Source organism: Dreissena polymorpha, chromosome 11 (genome assembly GCF_020536995.1).
Source record: "Dreissena polymorpha isolate Duluth1 chromosome 11, UMN_Dpol_1.0, whole genome shotgun sequence".
Taxonomy (NCBI): domain Eukaryota; kingdom Metazoa; phylum Mollusca; class Bivalvia; order Myida; family Dreissenidae; genus Dreissena; species Dreissena polymorpha.
In genome coordinates, this window is record NC_068365.1 from 25,305,847 (window position 1) to 25,322,520 (window position 16,674).

Sequence of the window (16,674 nt, forward strand, 5' to 3'; positions counted from 1 at the left end):
CATGGTAAAGGTAACATGGACTATATCTGAAACAGGAGAGAAAGAATAAACCACACAAATAAAACTTTAAATAATCAGACTATCATTAAAACTATAAATGTTATTGGTTCGGTATATAACACTCTTTTTTAAAGAAAATATTGAATCCAAGCGCAATTTTCGCCATTTAGTCCGATTGTTTAACCAAAGATTATTTTTGCGATTGATTCAGTAAACTTATTCGTTAGCCACTACTACACATGTTATAAGCAAACTAAGAAATAAACTGGATGCTTCATTGGATAACATTAAAGTAAAGAACTACAGCTACAGCTTTTTCCTTTTCACCGCAACATGCTGGGAACCAGAGAGAATAAAATAATTATTTATTTGTAACCTACACCCGACAGAAATATTGGTTGTAAAAATAGCAATGACAGATGTTTGCGATATTTAGATAAAATACATTTGTTTAACATATTGGGATTGGGAACATGTGAGCATGTTTAAAGTGTAAATTGTTTAGTTTATTAGAACGTAATTCTATGTGATTTTTTATTTATTACTGTACTGGTATTGCTTGAATTTATGATGTCTCATTTATTCGCGATTGATAATTATATAACTTTCAGTTTCAGTTTCTTTAGTTTAAACCTATTTATTTTAGCTCGATTGCATCGAAAGCCTAAGGCTTATATAAATGCTCTCGAGTCCGTTTCCTGGGCCTAGAACCAGTAATTGGTGTCTTTGGGGGAGATCTAAAGAACGCTCCCACGGTGGGGATCGAACCCACTTCAGTTTCTTTGAAGTTCGTGATTGTAATACTTTTTGTTGTCAGATTTCACATTTACTAACAAAGTTCGCTATTGAATTTCAATATTGCTGGAGATTAAATATCGGGTTTATGATGGTTGCGTGACAGTATCTTGGCCACTAGATTTATTGCACAAGCAGGTGAAATATCCAATAGCTTAAATATTGTAATAACAAACAAAACTTGTGGATACCACAATCATGCCATTGGTTAAGAATATTTAGTCATTAAAAACCGCCAGTTTACCACCACCAGTTGCAATTGGAAAATTTAGTGGACCAGAGTGTTTTTATCACACTTTAGTGCTAACACTTGGGTTGACTGTTGATTGGAAAGCCACATACATGTAATCAGGGTCGACGTAATGACATTGTACAAAAATCTGTTAAATTGTTAAATTGCTTACCAAACTAATGCACATCATCATGACATAAGAGTTACATAGCAATAATCTTCACCAAATTTCAGTGTTTAAACCACAATAAAATTATTGTCGTCGCACTGAAGTGCGGCGACTAGTATGTAATACGTTTTTTTTTTGCTTATGGGAGTAGAAGTTATTTTATCAATATCAATATATTTCAGGGCTTTTCATCTGGAAATTGGGAAGAAGCCCTAGCCTTGCAAATTGGGAAATTTAAGCGCGATAAATGGCCATTTTGGGAAAAAAACTTTTAAAGCATTTCATCACAGGTAAATCATTTAATCAATTTTAAACAGTCACAATAATGGTTTGAACTTTATTTTTGTTATGAATTAATGACCTGGAAATGTTCTTTTCAAAGATTGGCCAGCTATATTTTCAAACAGGAGCTTTCGTTTCTTAACTGATTTTAGGTAATATTTACCATTATGTGACATTTTCAAACTGAAAATTCAGCGATGACACTGGTGACCTCCCTTGCGGCCCTCGTGCAAAAACCGACAATAAAACCCGTACTACGCAATATTCTGTTCTAGACTGGTACACAAATACAATTAAAATTCGGCTTAGCGGTAGTGGGGAAATACCTGAACTGAACTGGTAGCGAAAAAATCGATACCAGACAACAATTACGCAAAATAAACCTTCATCTTTGTTTATCGCTCGTGGAAGCTTTCAATGAAATTACAATCATCTACAAGACCAGTAAAACTATACCGAATAGTAACTTGGCTACAAAACACTATCCGCTGTGTTTATTTTTTTGATTTTCAGGGGAATTTCAATCGTTTTTTTTGGGAAGTCTTTCAGCCAGAGTTGGGAAAAAATAAGGCTTTTTAGAATTGGGAAGGAGCCGAATATCGGCCTCTGTTATATAAGGATGAAAAGCCCTGTATTTTATCAAGATCAATATATTTTTGTTGTCAGAATATCTTGCATAGTTGTGATTTTTTGTGTAAATTAGTGTAAATAAGTACTGCATTTGTGCCTATTACATTTACTACAACATTTATTGCCAATAATGCAAAGCTAATTCTTTGAATTAATAACTGATCACAGGGACTGGGTAATAATAAAAGATCACAGGGACTGGGCAAAAACGCCAAACGGTGAAATTTTCTGGTTTTGTATAAAAACAAAACTTCTTTGTTCCACTATCCTAGCAACCACCTAGTTACTAATAAAGGCGCTAAAGAGCGCGAAGCGCGACACGTATTATTAATTGTAATAATGAGTCTTGATAAAGGAAGCAGCCGCTTATCAATGAAGAGCACCATCACAGCACCCCAGTCTCATTACTATCAAGTCCTCCTACAGGTTTTTTTTTTTTTAAGAACCACATATAGAAGGTCGCAGGCCTGACCCGTATCTTGCCAGTGGTATGGACCCTTTGGTATGAACCTTAAACCCCGCTCACTATCCAGCGTTTAAACTTCCGGGTTTACATTTAAACCGACTATTAATAGCTTATTAATATCTTGGTTAGAAGATGATTTTTCAAGCGGTTCCGTAGTGTAGTGGTTACACGCTTGCTTCACATGTGTGAGGCCCAAGGTTCGAGCCCCAGTAGAATCAAATTATTTTATTTGTGTCCTATGTTAACTTTTTGTTTTGATGTAGACATTTTAGTTTAAATAAATATGCTGTTTTATTGTAGCCATTTTTATGCTTCCCCAAAATTTATTTTTGGAGGAGCATATAGTCGCCGCTTCGTCCGTCCGTTTGTCCGTCCATCTGTGCACAATTTTTGTCCGGGCTATTTCTCAGCAACTTATGACCGGAATTCAATGAAATTTTATGGGAAGCTTCACTACCAATAGGAGATGTGCATATTATCAGCGGGTTCTGATCGGATGATTTATCACAGAGTTATGGCCCTTTGAAATTTTTCATTAACTGTACATATAGTGCAATTTTTGTCTGGGCTATTTCTCAGCTACTAATGACCGGAGTTCAATGAAACTTTATGGGAAGCTTCACAACCAAGAGGAGATGTGCATATTATCAGCGGGTTCTGGTCGGATGATTTTTCACAGAGTTATGGCCCTTTGAAATTTTCCATTAACTGTACATAAAGTGCAATTCTTGTCTGAGCTATTTCTCAGCAACTAATAAACGGAATTCAATGAAACTTGATGGGAAGCTTCACTACCAAGAGGAGATGTGCATAGTATCAGCGGGTTCTGGTCGGATGATTTTTCACAGAGTTATGGCCCTTTTAAATTTTCTATAAAAAAATTATTGTCCCCCCAACTGTGCCCTCAAGACGTTTCCTTATATCTGAATATATAGTGCAATATTGTGACCTTTGGGGAGCATCACCCGTCTCCGACGGTTTCTTGTTTGTTTTTATTATGCCCATGAAATATATGTGTGAGAGTGTGGGGGGGTTCGTAAACACTTTAAAACTTTTACAGTGTTTTCATATCAACTCCTATGGTAAATGAGCAACGTAAGAATAAGTTCAGTATCATCTCCCCTTGAAGTTGTGAAAAATATGAAATTACGCTTACAAGATGAAGCAGATTTTTTAAAACCTACACAGTTCTGTTCCATTAATGAAAACTGCACACGTATGCCAGTAAAAAAAAGGAAACCAATGTAAATAAAATGAATTATGAAATATTTGGGGGTTACAACACAAAATCATAGATAATGGTTATTTGGGGGTTATAACACAACATCATACATGTAGATAATGGTTTATTGGGGGTTATAAAACAAAATCATAGATAATGGTTATACCAGTATCTTTTTCTATTTTGTTTTAAATAATCGGCCAATATATTAATATTAACAGTAGAAAAAAAATCGTTCCATGTAACTTCATTGAGTGCCTTTTACACTGAAATTTCCGACGCCCTCTGATGCTTGGCATCAATACTTATCTTGTAGTATTTTTACTTTACATTAATTTACACCACATGAACAATATCTATTTTCCATTGGTTGGAACACTGATAGTTTCCATTATTATTTGGTTTCTCTAGAGCCTGCCATGTTGAAACTAAATTATCAGTGCTATGCAATAGTGCTTGAATGTTTTGAATATTGAACTGTTAATAATCATAGTGATTGTATGACCTTACATTTAGCAATATGTAGCATAAAACTGTGTTAAAGATGAAAATATAGTAGTAATGATTGTCAATTTGCAGATTATTGTTGTTTCATAGTTAAGAAGTCCTAATTTAGTTTTTATCATCCTAGCATGGATTGTGGGTATAACTGTCAGAATGTCGTAAAAGAATGTTAGAAAACTGGCAAACATGTTGAGTTTGGACCTTTAAAAAAAATAGATCTGATGTTGAAGATTTGAACTTCTTTATATTGAAGATTTGAAAACTTTTGTGTTGGTTTACACTTACGATTAAAGTTGAAGATTCATTTGGAAGGGAAATCATGGGAAAACGTAAGCAGTCAGTGCCACAAAAGGCAAATGAGACTACAAGAAAACAATTGACATGGAACATGCTGGAAAATGCACCCGCTGCAGCAAGTGGTGTGAACATTCTTGATGACCATGATCCTGCCTTGCTGGAAGAACTTGAAGTTGCTGAAAGTTTGAGCTCCCCGAAAAAACAGTCAAAGTATGAAGCAGCCACATGTAATGTATTAGAAATCAAGCGTGATTTCTCACAGGCAACAAGTAATCCAAGTTATCGAAGAGATGACCTGTTGGATATTTTTGATTTACATCTCCAGAATTGTTCATTTGATATTAAACTTTACACTCAGCAAAAGGTAAAAAAGAGTGGCTGGAAATTTGAACTAGCATCCTTTGAATTTCAATTGTGTCCAGAACCATTGTTTGTGCCTTTGCCAGTACAAGGGTTGCCCAATGTTGAAGTGTTCACTCTGCATATCTCTAAAGAAGGTGAAAAGAACTTGATAAGCTACAGTGTGGAAAATGGGACTACACCAGTTTCTTCAAAATCGACTCTAAAGAAGTCAAGTGAAGATAAAAGTGTAAAGTTTTGGCTTTTTGTTTCAAATGTGCCAGGATCAATACTAGAGGCTCTAAGATGTAGAACACTTCAAGTTGTTTTAGATGACTTTGATTCTAAGAACATGATCTTCAGGGTGAAAGTCATTGGAAATGAAGATACTCTAACAAAAGTTTTGCATCCAAGTGACTCAATTAGGCCAAGAGTACTCAATGATTCTTTGAAGACAATCATCAGTCACTTCTACGGGATATCTGAGCCTTGTAAGTATATCTGTCTTTTTTGGAAGCAACGTCTCTGTTCTGTCATTAATTATTACTTGTATACTTAGACTTTTTAATTCCTATGATTTAATCTTTTAAACTGAATGACATACATTTTGTACTTCAGAATAATACATTTAATTCTGAATATACTTAAATCTGTAAACAAGTCCTTCTAGCTATGTTTTATTGATAAATATCCCAAAAGTACCAGCTGTATGTACCTGTCATGACTGTATATGCTCTATGTACTTCTCCAGGCTATGACCACTTACCATACACACGGAAGCACGACATTGATGCCATGTTGAGGGTGGTGAAGGAAAGCCACTACAAGACTTCCCTTCCTTTGCTGCCATTCGTTCAGCACCCGGACCTGTTACCGCGGTTACGCCGCTATCAGCAGGAGGCAATCACATGGATGGTTCATCAAGAGAAAAGGGCAGAGGCAAAGGATGAAAACACAGGTAGCTTTGTTATATGGAAAGATCTAGGATAACAATAAATACCAATGTGCTCTTAAAAATAAGCAGGGTGGGAAGCTTGACTAGTCAGAAGATATTTTTAAATAATTTAGTTAATCCAAGTAATTTTTATTGTTTAACAATAGAGTTTTTTAAGGCTGGCCTTTTATTTGCTGTCAAATATTTGCTACAAGATATAAAATACTGTATGATATTCACACTTTGTGTGATGACTGTCAGAAGGGCAGCAAGGGGGAAACAAAAAGGAGCAGCATGCAGCACCCTGATATTTTGATCTAGTGTTTTCACTCCAAGTTAAGAACACCCACACACAGAAAAATGTCATCTCCATGAAGTGTAGATGTGCGTGACACTTTCATCCCTAGTGAAACACACATTTTAAAGTTATTTGCCAATGTACCCCCATGTTCATAGTGGTGCCACCATGTGTGATCATAAGTGTTTTTATGCCCCTGGTATGTCTGCATATGGCAGTTGCACTGTTGTCCATCAGCCTGTCCATCTGGTATCAGTTTCCAAAGTTGTCCTAATCGATTCCAGATATTTTCTTGATTTTAGTGTTTTAGTCTACCAGTACCTGCATGACGTACAGATCAAGTTTGAGTTTGGTTCTGGTCCATTGATTTTTGACGAAGTTTTGGGCCTTGACATACAAAATGTTCTCAAGAATGGCATTTTTCCGGACTTTTTTCATAATGCTTGCAGATATTGACCTGATTTTTGGCGTGTGAGTTTACCTACATAACTTACAGATCAAGTTCGAGTTTCGTTCTGGTCCATTTATTATTGACGAAGTAACATACCTTGGACATCTAAGTTTCTATGAAATAGCTGCTGTGTGTCTCCAAAGTGCAATAGGGGGCATTGTGTTTCACACACAGCTCTTGTTAAATGTTTTGTTTAAGCTGCATAATCAGAAACTACATATGTTGGCATAAGGAAAACAAGTACATCAAACTGATACAAATCAGATTAATTGCTTGAGACAAACATCAGAATATTGCAGCTTTCTTGCATCCACAAACATGATTCTAATCCTGAGCTCCAGATAAGGTTTTGTGAAATTCTTAACGTTACTACCAGATTTTCAAAAATAATTCTTAACTCTGAAATTTTATTCTTAACGTTACTACTAAGTTTTGGAAAATAATTTTAACTTTTCTAAATGACCTAAAAATAAATAATAATGGTTATTTTCATGCAAATAATCAAAATAAACATACTAGCAACTTAATTTAAACGAGTTCAACAGTGTCTATTCAGTATTATACAATTTTATTAGCTCACCTGAGCGATAGCTCGGGGTGAGCTATTGTGATCACTCACCGTCCGGCGTCCGGCCGTCTGTCTGTCTGTCTGTAAACAATTTGTAAACATCTTCTTCTACTAAACCATTGAGCCAATTTCAACTAAATTTCATGTGGAGCATCCCTAGGTCATGGGACAAAAGAATTGTTAAAAAAAAATTGATCACATAACCAAGATGGCCGCCATGACCATATATGGTAAAAACCTTAAAAAATCTTCTTGTCAGAAACCGCTCATCAGATTTTCAAAAAATTTCACAGGGATGACCTTTGAAGGCTCCCCTGAAAAAGTTGTTCAAAGAAATTTGATTCGTCAAAAAACATGGCCGCAGGAGCTCGTTGAACTTTGCATGTTTATTCGTTTTTGCCTATTTTGTTAAAAACTTTCAAAAATCTTCCTCATTTTTTGTCCGATCCTTTCCAAGTTTGCACAGTGTCTTTATATCAATGAGGACACGAACCCTACAAAAAATGAGCATTATTGGTCCATGAAGTACAGAATTACCTCCCCTTGAATTGAGAAAATGGTGTTTATGCAATAAAGTCCAAATTTTTCATCCAATTCTTTCCAAACTTGTAAGGATTTAGCATGGTTCAAACAAGGGAAACAACTACGGTTTATGCATGTTCTTTTTATTACAGATTTGCCTCCCTTTAATTCATTCAAAATCTCATTTAACAGCATAGATTCCAAATCTGACCTGTAAATGAGCCCCATATTTACTGCCAGTGCTAGGTTACCTTTTCCCATTTGATCATTCTTAAGTATTGGTCTTGTAATGCTGCTACTGCTACTGCTACTTCTACTACTACTACTACTACTACTACTACTACTACTACTACTACTACTACTACTACTACTACTACTACTACTACTACTACTACTTCTACTACTATAACTACTACTACTACTTCTACTACTACTACTACCACTACTACTACTACTACTACTACTACTACTACTACTACTACTACTACTACTACTACTACTACTTCTACTACTACTACTAGTACTACTACTACTAGTACTACTACTACCACCACCACCACCACCCCGCCGCCGCCGCCGCCACCACCACCACCACCACCACCACCACCACTACTTCTACTACTACTGCCACTACTACTACTACTTTTACCACTACTACTACTACTACTACTACTACCACTACTACTACTACTACTACTACTACTACTACTACTACTACTGCTTCTACTACTACTACTACTACTACTACTACTACTACTACTTCTACTACTACTACTACTCCTACTTCTACTACTACTACTACTACTACTACTACAACTACCGTACTATTACTTCTACTACTACTACTACTACGACTACTACTACTACTACTACTACTACTACACCACCACCACCACCACCACCACCACCACCACCACCACCATTCACAGTGACAAAAAAACGTATTCACACAATGGCTGCTACTACAACTTATAGCCCATATAGGGGGGGCATGCATGTTTACAAACAGCCCTTGTTTCAATGGGATTTAACCACAACTGTTCATGTTTATCTCCGACACATATTTTTAGGTCACCTGTCATGAAGTGACACGGTGAGCTTATGTGATCGTGTGGTGTCCGGCGTCCGTTGTGCGTGCCTGCGTGTGTCCGTCCGTCAACAATTTGTTTGTGTAGACAGTAGAGGTCACAGTTTGCATCCAATCTTGATGAAATTTGGTCAAAATGTTTATCTTGATGAAATCCGGTTTGGGATTGTATTTGGGTCATCTGGGGTCAAAAACAAGGTCACTAGGTCAAATAATAGAACAACCTTCTGTAGACAATAGAGGTCACAGTTTTCATCCAATCTTTATGAAATTTGGTCAGAATGTTTATCTTGATGAAATCTGGGTTGGGATTTTATTTGGGTCATCTGGGGTCAAAAACTAGGTCACTAGGTCAAATAATAGAAAAACCTTGTGTAGACATTAGAGATCACAGTTTTCATCCAACCTTTATGAAATTTGGTCAGAATTCTTGATGAAATCTGGGTGGGATTGTATTAGGGTCATCTGGGGTAAAAATCTAGGTCAAATAAATAGAAAAACCTTGTGTTGACAATAGAGGTCACAGTTTTCATCCAATATTTATGAACTGTGGTCAGAATGTTTATCTTGATGAAATCTGGATTGGGATTGTATTTGGGTCATCTAGAGTCAGGAACTAGGTCACTAGGTCAAATCATAGAAAAACATTGTGTAGACAATCGAGGTCATAGTTTTCATCTGATCTTAATGAGTCAGGTGAGCGATTCAGGGCCATCATGGCCCTCTTGTTTTTCAAATACCTTCATATGCCCAAACTGTGCTTAGATTGGATGCCTTCGATGAATTTTTACATATTTCACAATTAAAACGGGTCTCCCCTTCAATCTTTTCAACGATTGGCCACGGGAATTGTCCCTTCCACTTGTTAAATGTTTGTTTTGTTTAAGTTTGGACCCGTCTTGTCGCGTTTTTTTAGCTTTTCCGACTGTTTAGGCAGCTGAACATACAACATTGTATAAGATATTTTCTATAATGTCTTTCTTAACATTCAACTTCGGCTCACTTTGTGTACAATATGTTAAAAGCGTGTTTTTGCACGCTTTGCAGTTTTTTAGGACGCTCTCTGGGCGCCGCCATTGTTTTTTGACGGATAGACTGTACACGCCACTTTTATTGGAAAATATGCGCTTTGTTAAACAAACCCGATAACCATTTTATATAAGCACCGAAAAGATCTTTAATACCTGAAAAGAACTCGTAATTACGAAAATACGACCCTTATCTGGAGCTCTGTAATCCATTTGAAATTTAAGATTTCATACACAAATCTTACTTTAATTCAATAAATATGTTATATTCTGGTTAAAGTGTAAATTAACCCGTATATTAAAAACAATCTGCGGACACTGATACAATAACATATTGAAATTATGCTTGAAGTGTGATATTGCTTGAGTTCCATGTTACAGGTATAAATCTGTCCTCTGTTTCAGGTACCCTTAATGTTCTCTACACAACCATAAAAACTCTAGATGGACAGGTTCTGTACTTCAACAAATACGCAGGAATGTAAGTAAATAATTATATTTCACGCTGTATTGCCAGTACTTTAGTTTAGGCACATTAACAAGTTTTTTTTTAGCTCACCTGAGCACAACGTGCTCATGGTGAGCTTTTGTGATCGCTTTTTGTCCGTCGTCCCTTGTCCGTTGTGCGGCGTCAACATTTGTCATGTTAACTCTCTAGTGGCCACATTTATTGTCCAATCTTCATGAAATTTGGTCAGAAGATTGGTTTCAATGATATCTTGGATGAGTTCGAAAATGGTTACCTTTGCTTGAAAAACATGGCTGCCAAGGGGCGGGGCATTTTTCCTTATATGGCTATAGTAAAATCTTGTTAAAACTCTAGAGGCCACAGTTATTGTCTGATCTTCATAAAACTTGGTCAGAAGATTCATCCCAATAATATCTTGGACGAGTTCGAAAATGATGCCGGTTGGTTGAAAAACATGGCCGCCAGGGGGCGGGGCAATTTTCCTTATAAGGCTATAGTAAAACCTTGTTAACACTTTATAGGCCACATTTATTTTCCGATCTTCATGAAACTTGCTCAGAAGATTTGTCCCACTGATATCTTGGATGAGTTAAAAAATGATAACCTTTGCTTGAAAAACATGGCTGCCAAGGGGTGGGGCATTTTTCCTTATATGGCTATATATGGTTAGAGTAAAATCTTGTTAACACTCTAGAGGCCACATTTATTGTCCAATCTTCATGAAACTTGGTCAGAAGATTCATCCCAATAATATCTTGGACAAGTTCGAAAATGATGCGGGTTGGTTGAAAAACCAACATTTATTTTCCAATCATCATGAAACTTGGTCAGAAGATTTGGTCATCATGAAACTTGGTCAGAAGTAACACTCTAGAGGTCACATTTATTTTCCGATCATCATGAAACTTGGTCAGAAGATTTGTTCCAATGATAATGGTTTTGGTTGCTGTAAAAACATGGCCACTAGGGGCAGGGCATTTTTCCTTATACATGAACAAGTTTTTTTTTAGCTCACCAGTATCCAGCCCAATTTCCAATGGAAAAAAGTATATATTCCCAAAATGAGACCTAAAAATTCCCAATTGAATGTTTTAAAATAAAAATATTTTTCTTATTCAAATAAACATTTAGTAGATCTGCTATTCATCTCTACAAGAAACACTTTGTTAAATTTAATATTTAAAACACTTTTATTCTCATTTTAGAAGCATTTGTTAGCAATAAAACAACACTAATTTCCCAACTTTGGTCGAAACACCATGATTTTTCGCAATTCAAACTCCAAAGGGACCCGGCCCCATTCCTATAATGGTGAAAAAAACACACACTGCATATGTATTGTATGTGACATTCTAGCAAGTAGACAAAAGCAGTCTTGATGAAGTTGATTTTGTAATTTGAAGGGATGCTATCAAAATGATACCATTATTTATCCTCGAAAAAGAAATATTAAAAAAGACATAAACAGTCTTGATGAAGTTGATTTTGTTATTTGAAGGGATGCTATCAAAATGATACCATTATTTAGCCTCAAAAAAAAAAGAAAAAAAAAAGACATAAGTTATTTGTTCGGTCACATATGCATAATTATACCTGCAAAGAAGCAGGGTATAATGCTTTGCATTAGTCAGGGGTAGCTGGGTCAGATAGTTGGACTGTAGACCATTAGTTTCTGCATGATACCTCTGACCTAAGATCATGAGTGTTGATATGATAGTTACTTGGGATGAAATGAAGACCCCAACTGATTTTCAGGTCAATTGTCAAGGTCACATGGTCTTTTGACTTGAAATCAATGCCATTTTGTTTCCGCACTCTGTCAAGAGAACCCTTTGACATATGATCAAGCAAATTGTTGTGAAGGTTTCCAGTGCCTGGTTGAAAGGAAGATGCTCATAAATTTTGAGGTTAACAGGTCAATGGTCAAGATCATAGGGGCTATGTAACAAGTAATTAGAGTGGTCAGTTTGAGTACCGTTAATACCCATTAAAACATTCCCGTAAGGAGATTGAATGTTTATTGGATACATTTTGGTATTGCCATTAGTAAATGCGTTCAATCATTCAATTTCTTGTTGGCATGGTGTTTGAAAATTTTTTGTTTCAGCCAGTTTATTTACCATTTATTGAAATCAATATAAATTGCATGCCATTTTGTTAGTTTAATACTGTTTTTTTCCATCCACATGTATAAATATGCAATCAATTCAACACAAGTAAGTTATGGTTGGTCTTAACATAGTTATAGATTGTGTTTTTCAAACATAGTGCAAAAGGTTCGAGTCACAAGTTTTAACCAAAAACAAATACATGAAGTACATGTAACATTTCAAAGACTTCAATGCACACAGTTTGTTGCATGTGGGGGGGGGGGGGAACCTGTTTAACCAATATTTTTGTTTTATTTTATAGCCCGATTTTTATTCTGCCACAAAAAAGGCAATCATTGAAAAAACAGCAAAACATCTTACATCTTATAATTTAAATGACAATTACTTGGTATTGGTATCTGACCAACTATTTCCAGGTTGCTCAGGGAGTTTCCTGTCCACCAGCCAGTTCCCCCAGGGGGTATACTGGGGGATGAGATGGGCATGGGCAAAACAGTGGAGGTGTTGGGATGTATGCTGCACCACCCCCGGGCCAGTGTACCCCTCCCTGAACCCCTACCTGTCATTGAGGGTATTTACCACTTTTTACATAATCTGTTCTAAACCATTAGCCCAGGGCTATAGATAACAAGCGTATTTGCGTTATTAGGCAATTAAAATAACCAAAAACGTAATTAAATTCAAAATAAAGCATACAAAAACCCAAATACAAATTTAATAACATTTTTCCCGTAAAAAACCTTGCGTCACAAAACGCAATTCTTACGAACACCGGGCGTATTTTTATTCCCCCATCGAAGAAGAGGGGGTATATTGTTTTGCACATGTCGGTCGGTCCGTCGGTTGGTCCGTCCACACGATGGTTTCCTGATGATAACTCAAGAACGCTTAGGCCTAGGATCATGAAACTTCATAGGTTCATTGATCATGACTGGCAAATGACCTCTATTGATTTTTAGGTCACTAGGTCAAAGGTCATGGTCACAGTGACTCGAAACAGTAAAATGGTTTCTGGATGATAACTCAAGAACGCTTAGGCCTAGGTTCATGGAACTTCCTATGTACATTGATCATGACTGGCAGATGACCCCTATTGATTTTAAGGTCACTAGGTCAAAGGTCAAGGTCACAGTGACTCGAAATAGTAAAATGGTTTCCGGATGATAACTCAAGAATGCTTAAGCCTAGGATTATGAAACTTGATAGGCACATTGATCATGACTGGCAGATGACCCCTATTGATTTTCAGGTCACTAGGTCAAAGGTCAAGGTCACAGTGACTCGAAATAGTAAAATGGTTTCTGGATAATAACTCAAGAATGCTTAGGCCTAGGATCATGAAACTTCATAGGTACATTGATCATGACTGGCAGATGACCCCTATAGATTTTCAGTTCACTAGGTCAAAGGTCAAGGTCACAGTGACAAAAAAACGTATTCACACAATGGCTGCCACTACAACTGACAGCCCATATGGGGGGCATGCATGTTTTACAATCAGCCCTTGTTTATGTAATTTATATTGATATACTGATCTTAATATCTGACATGTTTATTTTGTATGACAAGTTACCTTCGTCTTAACACTATAGTTGTCTATACAAAACCAATTAATAACCACAGAACACAAAGAAGCATAGAACTCCATACTAGGCATATAGGAGAAATCACACTGCAGAGAAATTAACAATGTTTGCAGTTCTAGAATTCACAAACTATAAATGTCTTCCACATTGGCCCTTGATTAACGTAATTACTCTAAGTTTTCGGATTTTTGCACGCCTCCTTTATTAGCCTAAATATTTATTGTTTGTGACTCTTTATTTTCAGACGTACATTTTTTTCATCCCAGTTTTCTGCCTTGTTTTTGCTTACCGGTATCTTATGATCCTTCCATCATGAGTTTTTATAACCGTATTAAGGTCATAAAACCTGGCAGATAAATGCCTGAGGGCAATGGACCATAACATTTGTGTTAATGGGCAAATAACCATATGTAATGGTAATAAACAATCGTTTCAGCCAACGTCATCTGAAATTATATAGTACATGCAATAATAGTATTAAGGAAGAAATATGTTTAATGTCTTTACTATTTGAAAAATGCCATAACTGGTAAAAGATTGCAAAGGTGTTAAGTTATATTATTTCAAACCATTGAAATAAAAGTCGAACACAATACCACACAAACATGTTACACAGCTTTCTCTAAATTTTCAGACACCTGTATTTTAAAAATATTTTTTGTATCTAACACAGACACAGAATAAATAAAAAAAGTTTACCTAAACATAAAGGAATAATGGTATGTATTTATATTTTAGTTGATGTCAATGAGTTTTCAATGAAGAAGAAGAACAAAAGGAAAAGGAAGAAGAAATCACAGACAGATGATTCTGATTCCGATGATACAATTGTGTACATGGACTATCAGGCGGATTTAAATTCATTGGATAAAGACCACTCAGGAAGTGTTAATCAGTCAGGTGACCATGCTGATCTTAGTATCAGCCAATCAGGGAGCTCCAATCAGTCATGTGACAAAACTAAGTATGATATTGGCCAATCACAGAGCAGCAGTCAGTCATGTGATGAAACTAAATTAGACGATGAGCGATCAGCAAGCTCAAATATGACAGGTGATGAAACAAAATCTCAATCAAAGAACTCTAAGTCTGAAGAGTCTTTTGTGGATAAAACTGGTGATGGTGATGGAGAAAAATTGTCATGTGATTTGGAAGTCACTCGGGATAATGAAGTCCAAAATGACATTGAAAAGAGCTTATGTAATGCTGGGGCTGGAAATAATTTACCAAACAAAACAAGATCCTCAAAGAAACAAAATCAGGGAGCAATACAAAAAGTAAATAACACAAAAGAGATCAGTAATGCAGAGGTGCAATTCAAGAACATCTTCGCAGAGAAGCCAGAATATCATCAGAGTGAGTTCGAGTGTGTGTGTGGTGCGCACAGATTTCAGTCTGGAAAGAAATGGCGGCGCCTGCACCCGGTGCAGTGCTCCATCTGTCGGCTGTGGCAGCATGCTGAGTGTGTCAGCTACAACCTGCAGGACCCTTTGAGGGGCCCCTTTAAGTGCCCACATTGCCATGCCGCCTCGGTGAGTGGAGGGAACATGCTACTACAGGGGTTTACTGTGGGCACTTTTTTGTTTCCGATAACCTCAAATTGTATTTTGTGTAATTGAAAAAATCTATTCCTGGAATTATAAATGTATTTGTGTTCTATTAAAAAAATCCAATAACTTTGTTTAGAAAGGTCACTTAACAATTAATGTACATGGTATTGCAATCTTTAAAGCTATAATCCTTGTAAAGAATATGATTATCTTGATATGCCAGATTCAAATAATCATTAGTTTGAAGTATTTTTCTTGGTGGTAGTAGAGACCAAAGGATGTTTTAATTGGTTGAATATAAAAATACACTGTTTCTGCTATCAACAGATGCCGATACCGTCCGGTGCAACACTGATTATCTCCCCTGCCTCTATATCTCACCAGTGGGTGGATGAAATACTCAAACACGTGGCCAAGAAAGCTCTCAATGTGCTGGTAATACCTTCAACATACATACATACAAGCCTTGCTTTGGGATATCAGGTTTTAATGCATGTGCGTTAAGTGTCATCCCATATTAGCCTGTACAGTCCGCACAGGCTAGTCTTGGACAATACTTTAGGCATAGACTAGATTTTCATAAGGAAGAGACTTCCTTTAAATGAATAATTCCATATAAGTGGAAGGTTTTATCCCTGGGAGGGTACTTAAAGCCTGGTTTTACCAGAGAGAGGTTCATATACTGAAATATGTGATTTGCTCAGAAGAAAACTGACAGATTCTTATACAGGTTAGAATTTGAAATGAAAGAATTTGAAATTGGAAATGATTCTGTTATGCACACATTTCCGCTTTTCTTCTAGGTATAAAAACTTATTATATAAAGATGTATCAAAAAAATACTTAAAATTATAGTAGCCACCATGATGACTTCAGGATATTGTAAATACTAATTAATATGTAAATCAAAAGGTAATGTTTCTTATTGTTTATGTAGTATATTTGTATAAATCATTAAAGATGCTTATTCCAAATCAAATTTAAACAATGCAATTCAACTTTTGAGTGTATTTTTTTCTTTGATCAGATAACAATTTTTAGCTCGACTATTATATATGAAATATATATAGTGGTATATATAGTGGAGCTATCCTACTCGTCCCGGCGTCTGCGTTTCCGTTAGCGTTAGTGTGC

The 16,674-nt window shown here is 36.2% G+C and overlaps 1 protein-coding gene across 1 annotated transcript in view; it reads left to right on the forward strand.

The window, feature by feature from the left end:
• Positions 1 to 411: 411 nt before the first annotated feature.
• The window catches only part of LOC127849707 (E3 ubiquitin-protein ligase SHPRH-like), a 65,207-nt gene continuing 48,944 nt past the window's right edge, over positions 412 to 16,674 (forward strand). Inside the window, exons 1-7 of the mRNA XM_052382453.1 lie at positions 412 to 475; positions 4,428 to 5,427; positions 5,688 to 5,894; positions 10,230 to 10,305; positions 12,821 to 12,975; positions 14,729 to 15,522; positions 15,868 to 15,975. Coding sequence (XP_052238413.1) covers positions 4,620 to 5,427; positions 5,688 to 5,894; positions 10,230 to 10,305; positions 12,821 to 12,975; positions 14,729 to 15,522; positions 15,868 to 15,975 — 2,148 coding nt within the window. The 5' untranslated portion in view covers positions 412 to 475; positions 4,428 to 4,619. The remainder of the gene's footprint in view (positions 476 to 4,427; positions 5,428 to 5,687; positions 5,895 to 10,229; positions 10,306 to 12,820; positions 12,976 to 14,728; positions 15,523 to 15,867; positions 15,976 to 16,674) is intronic.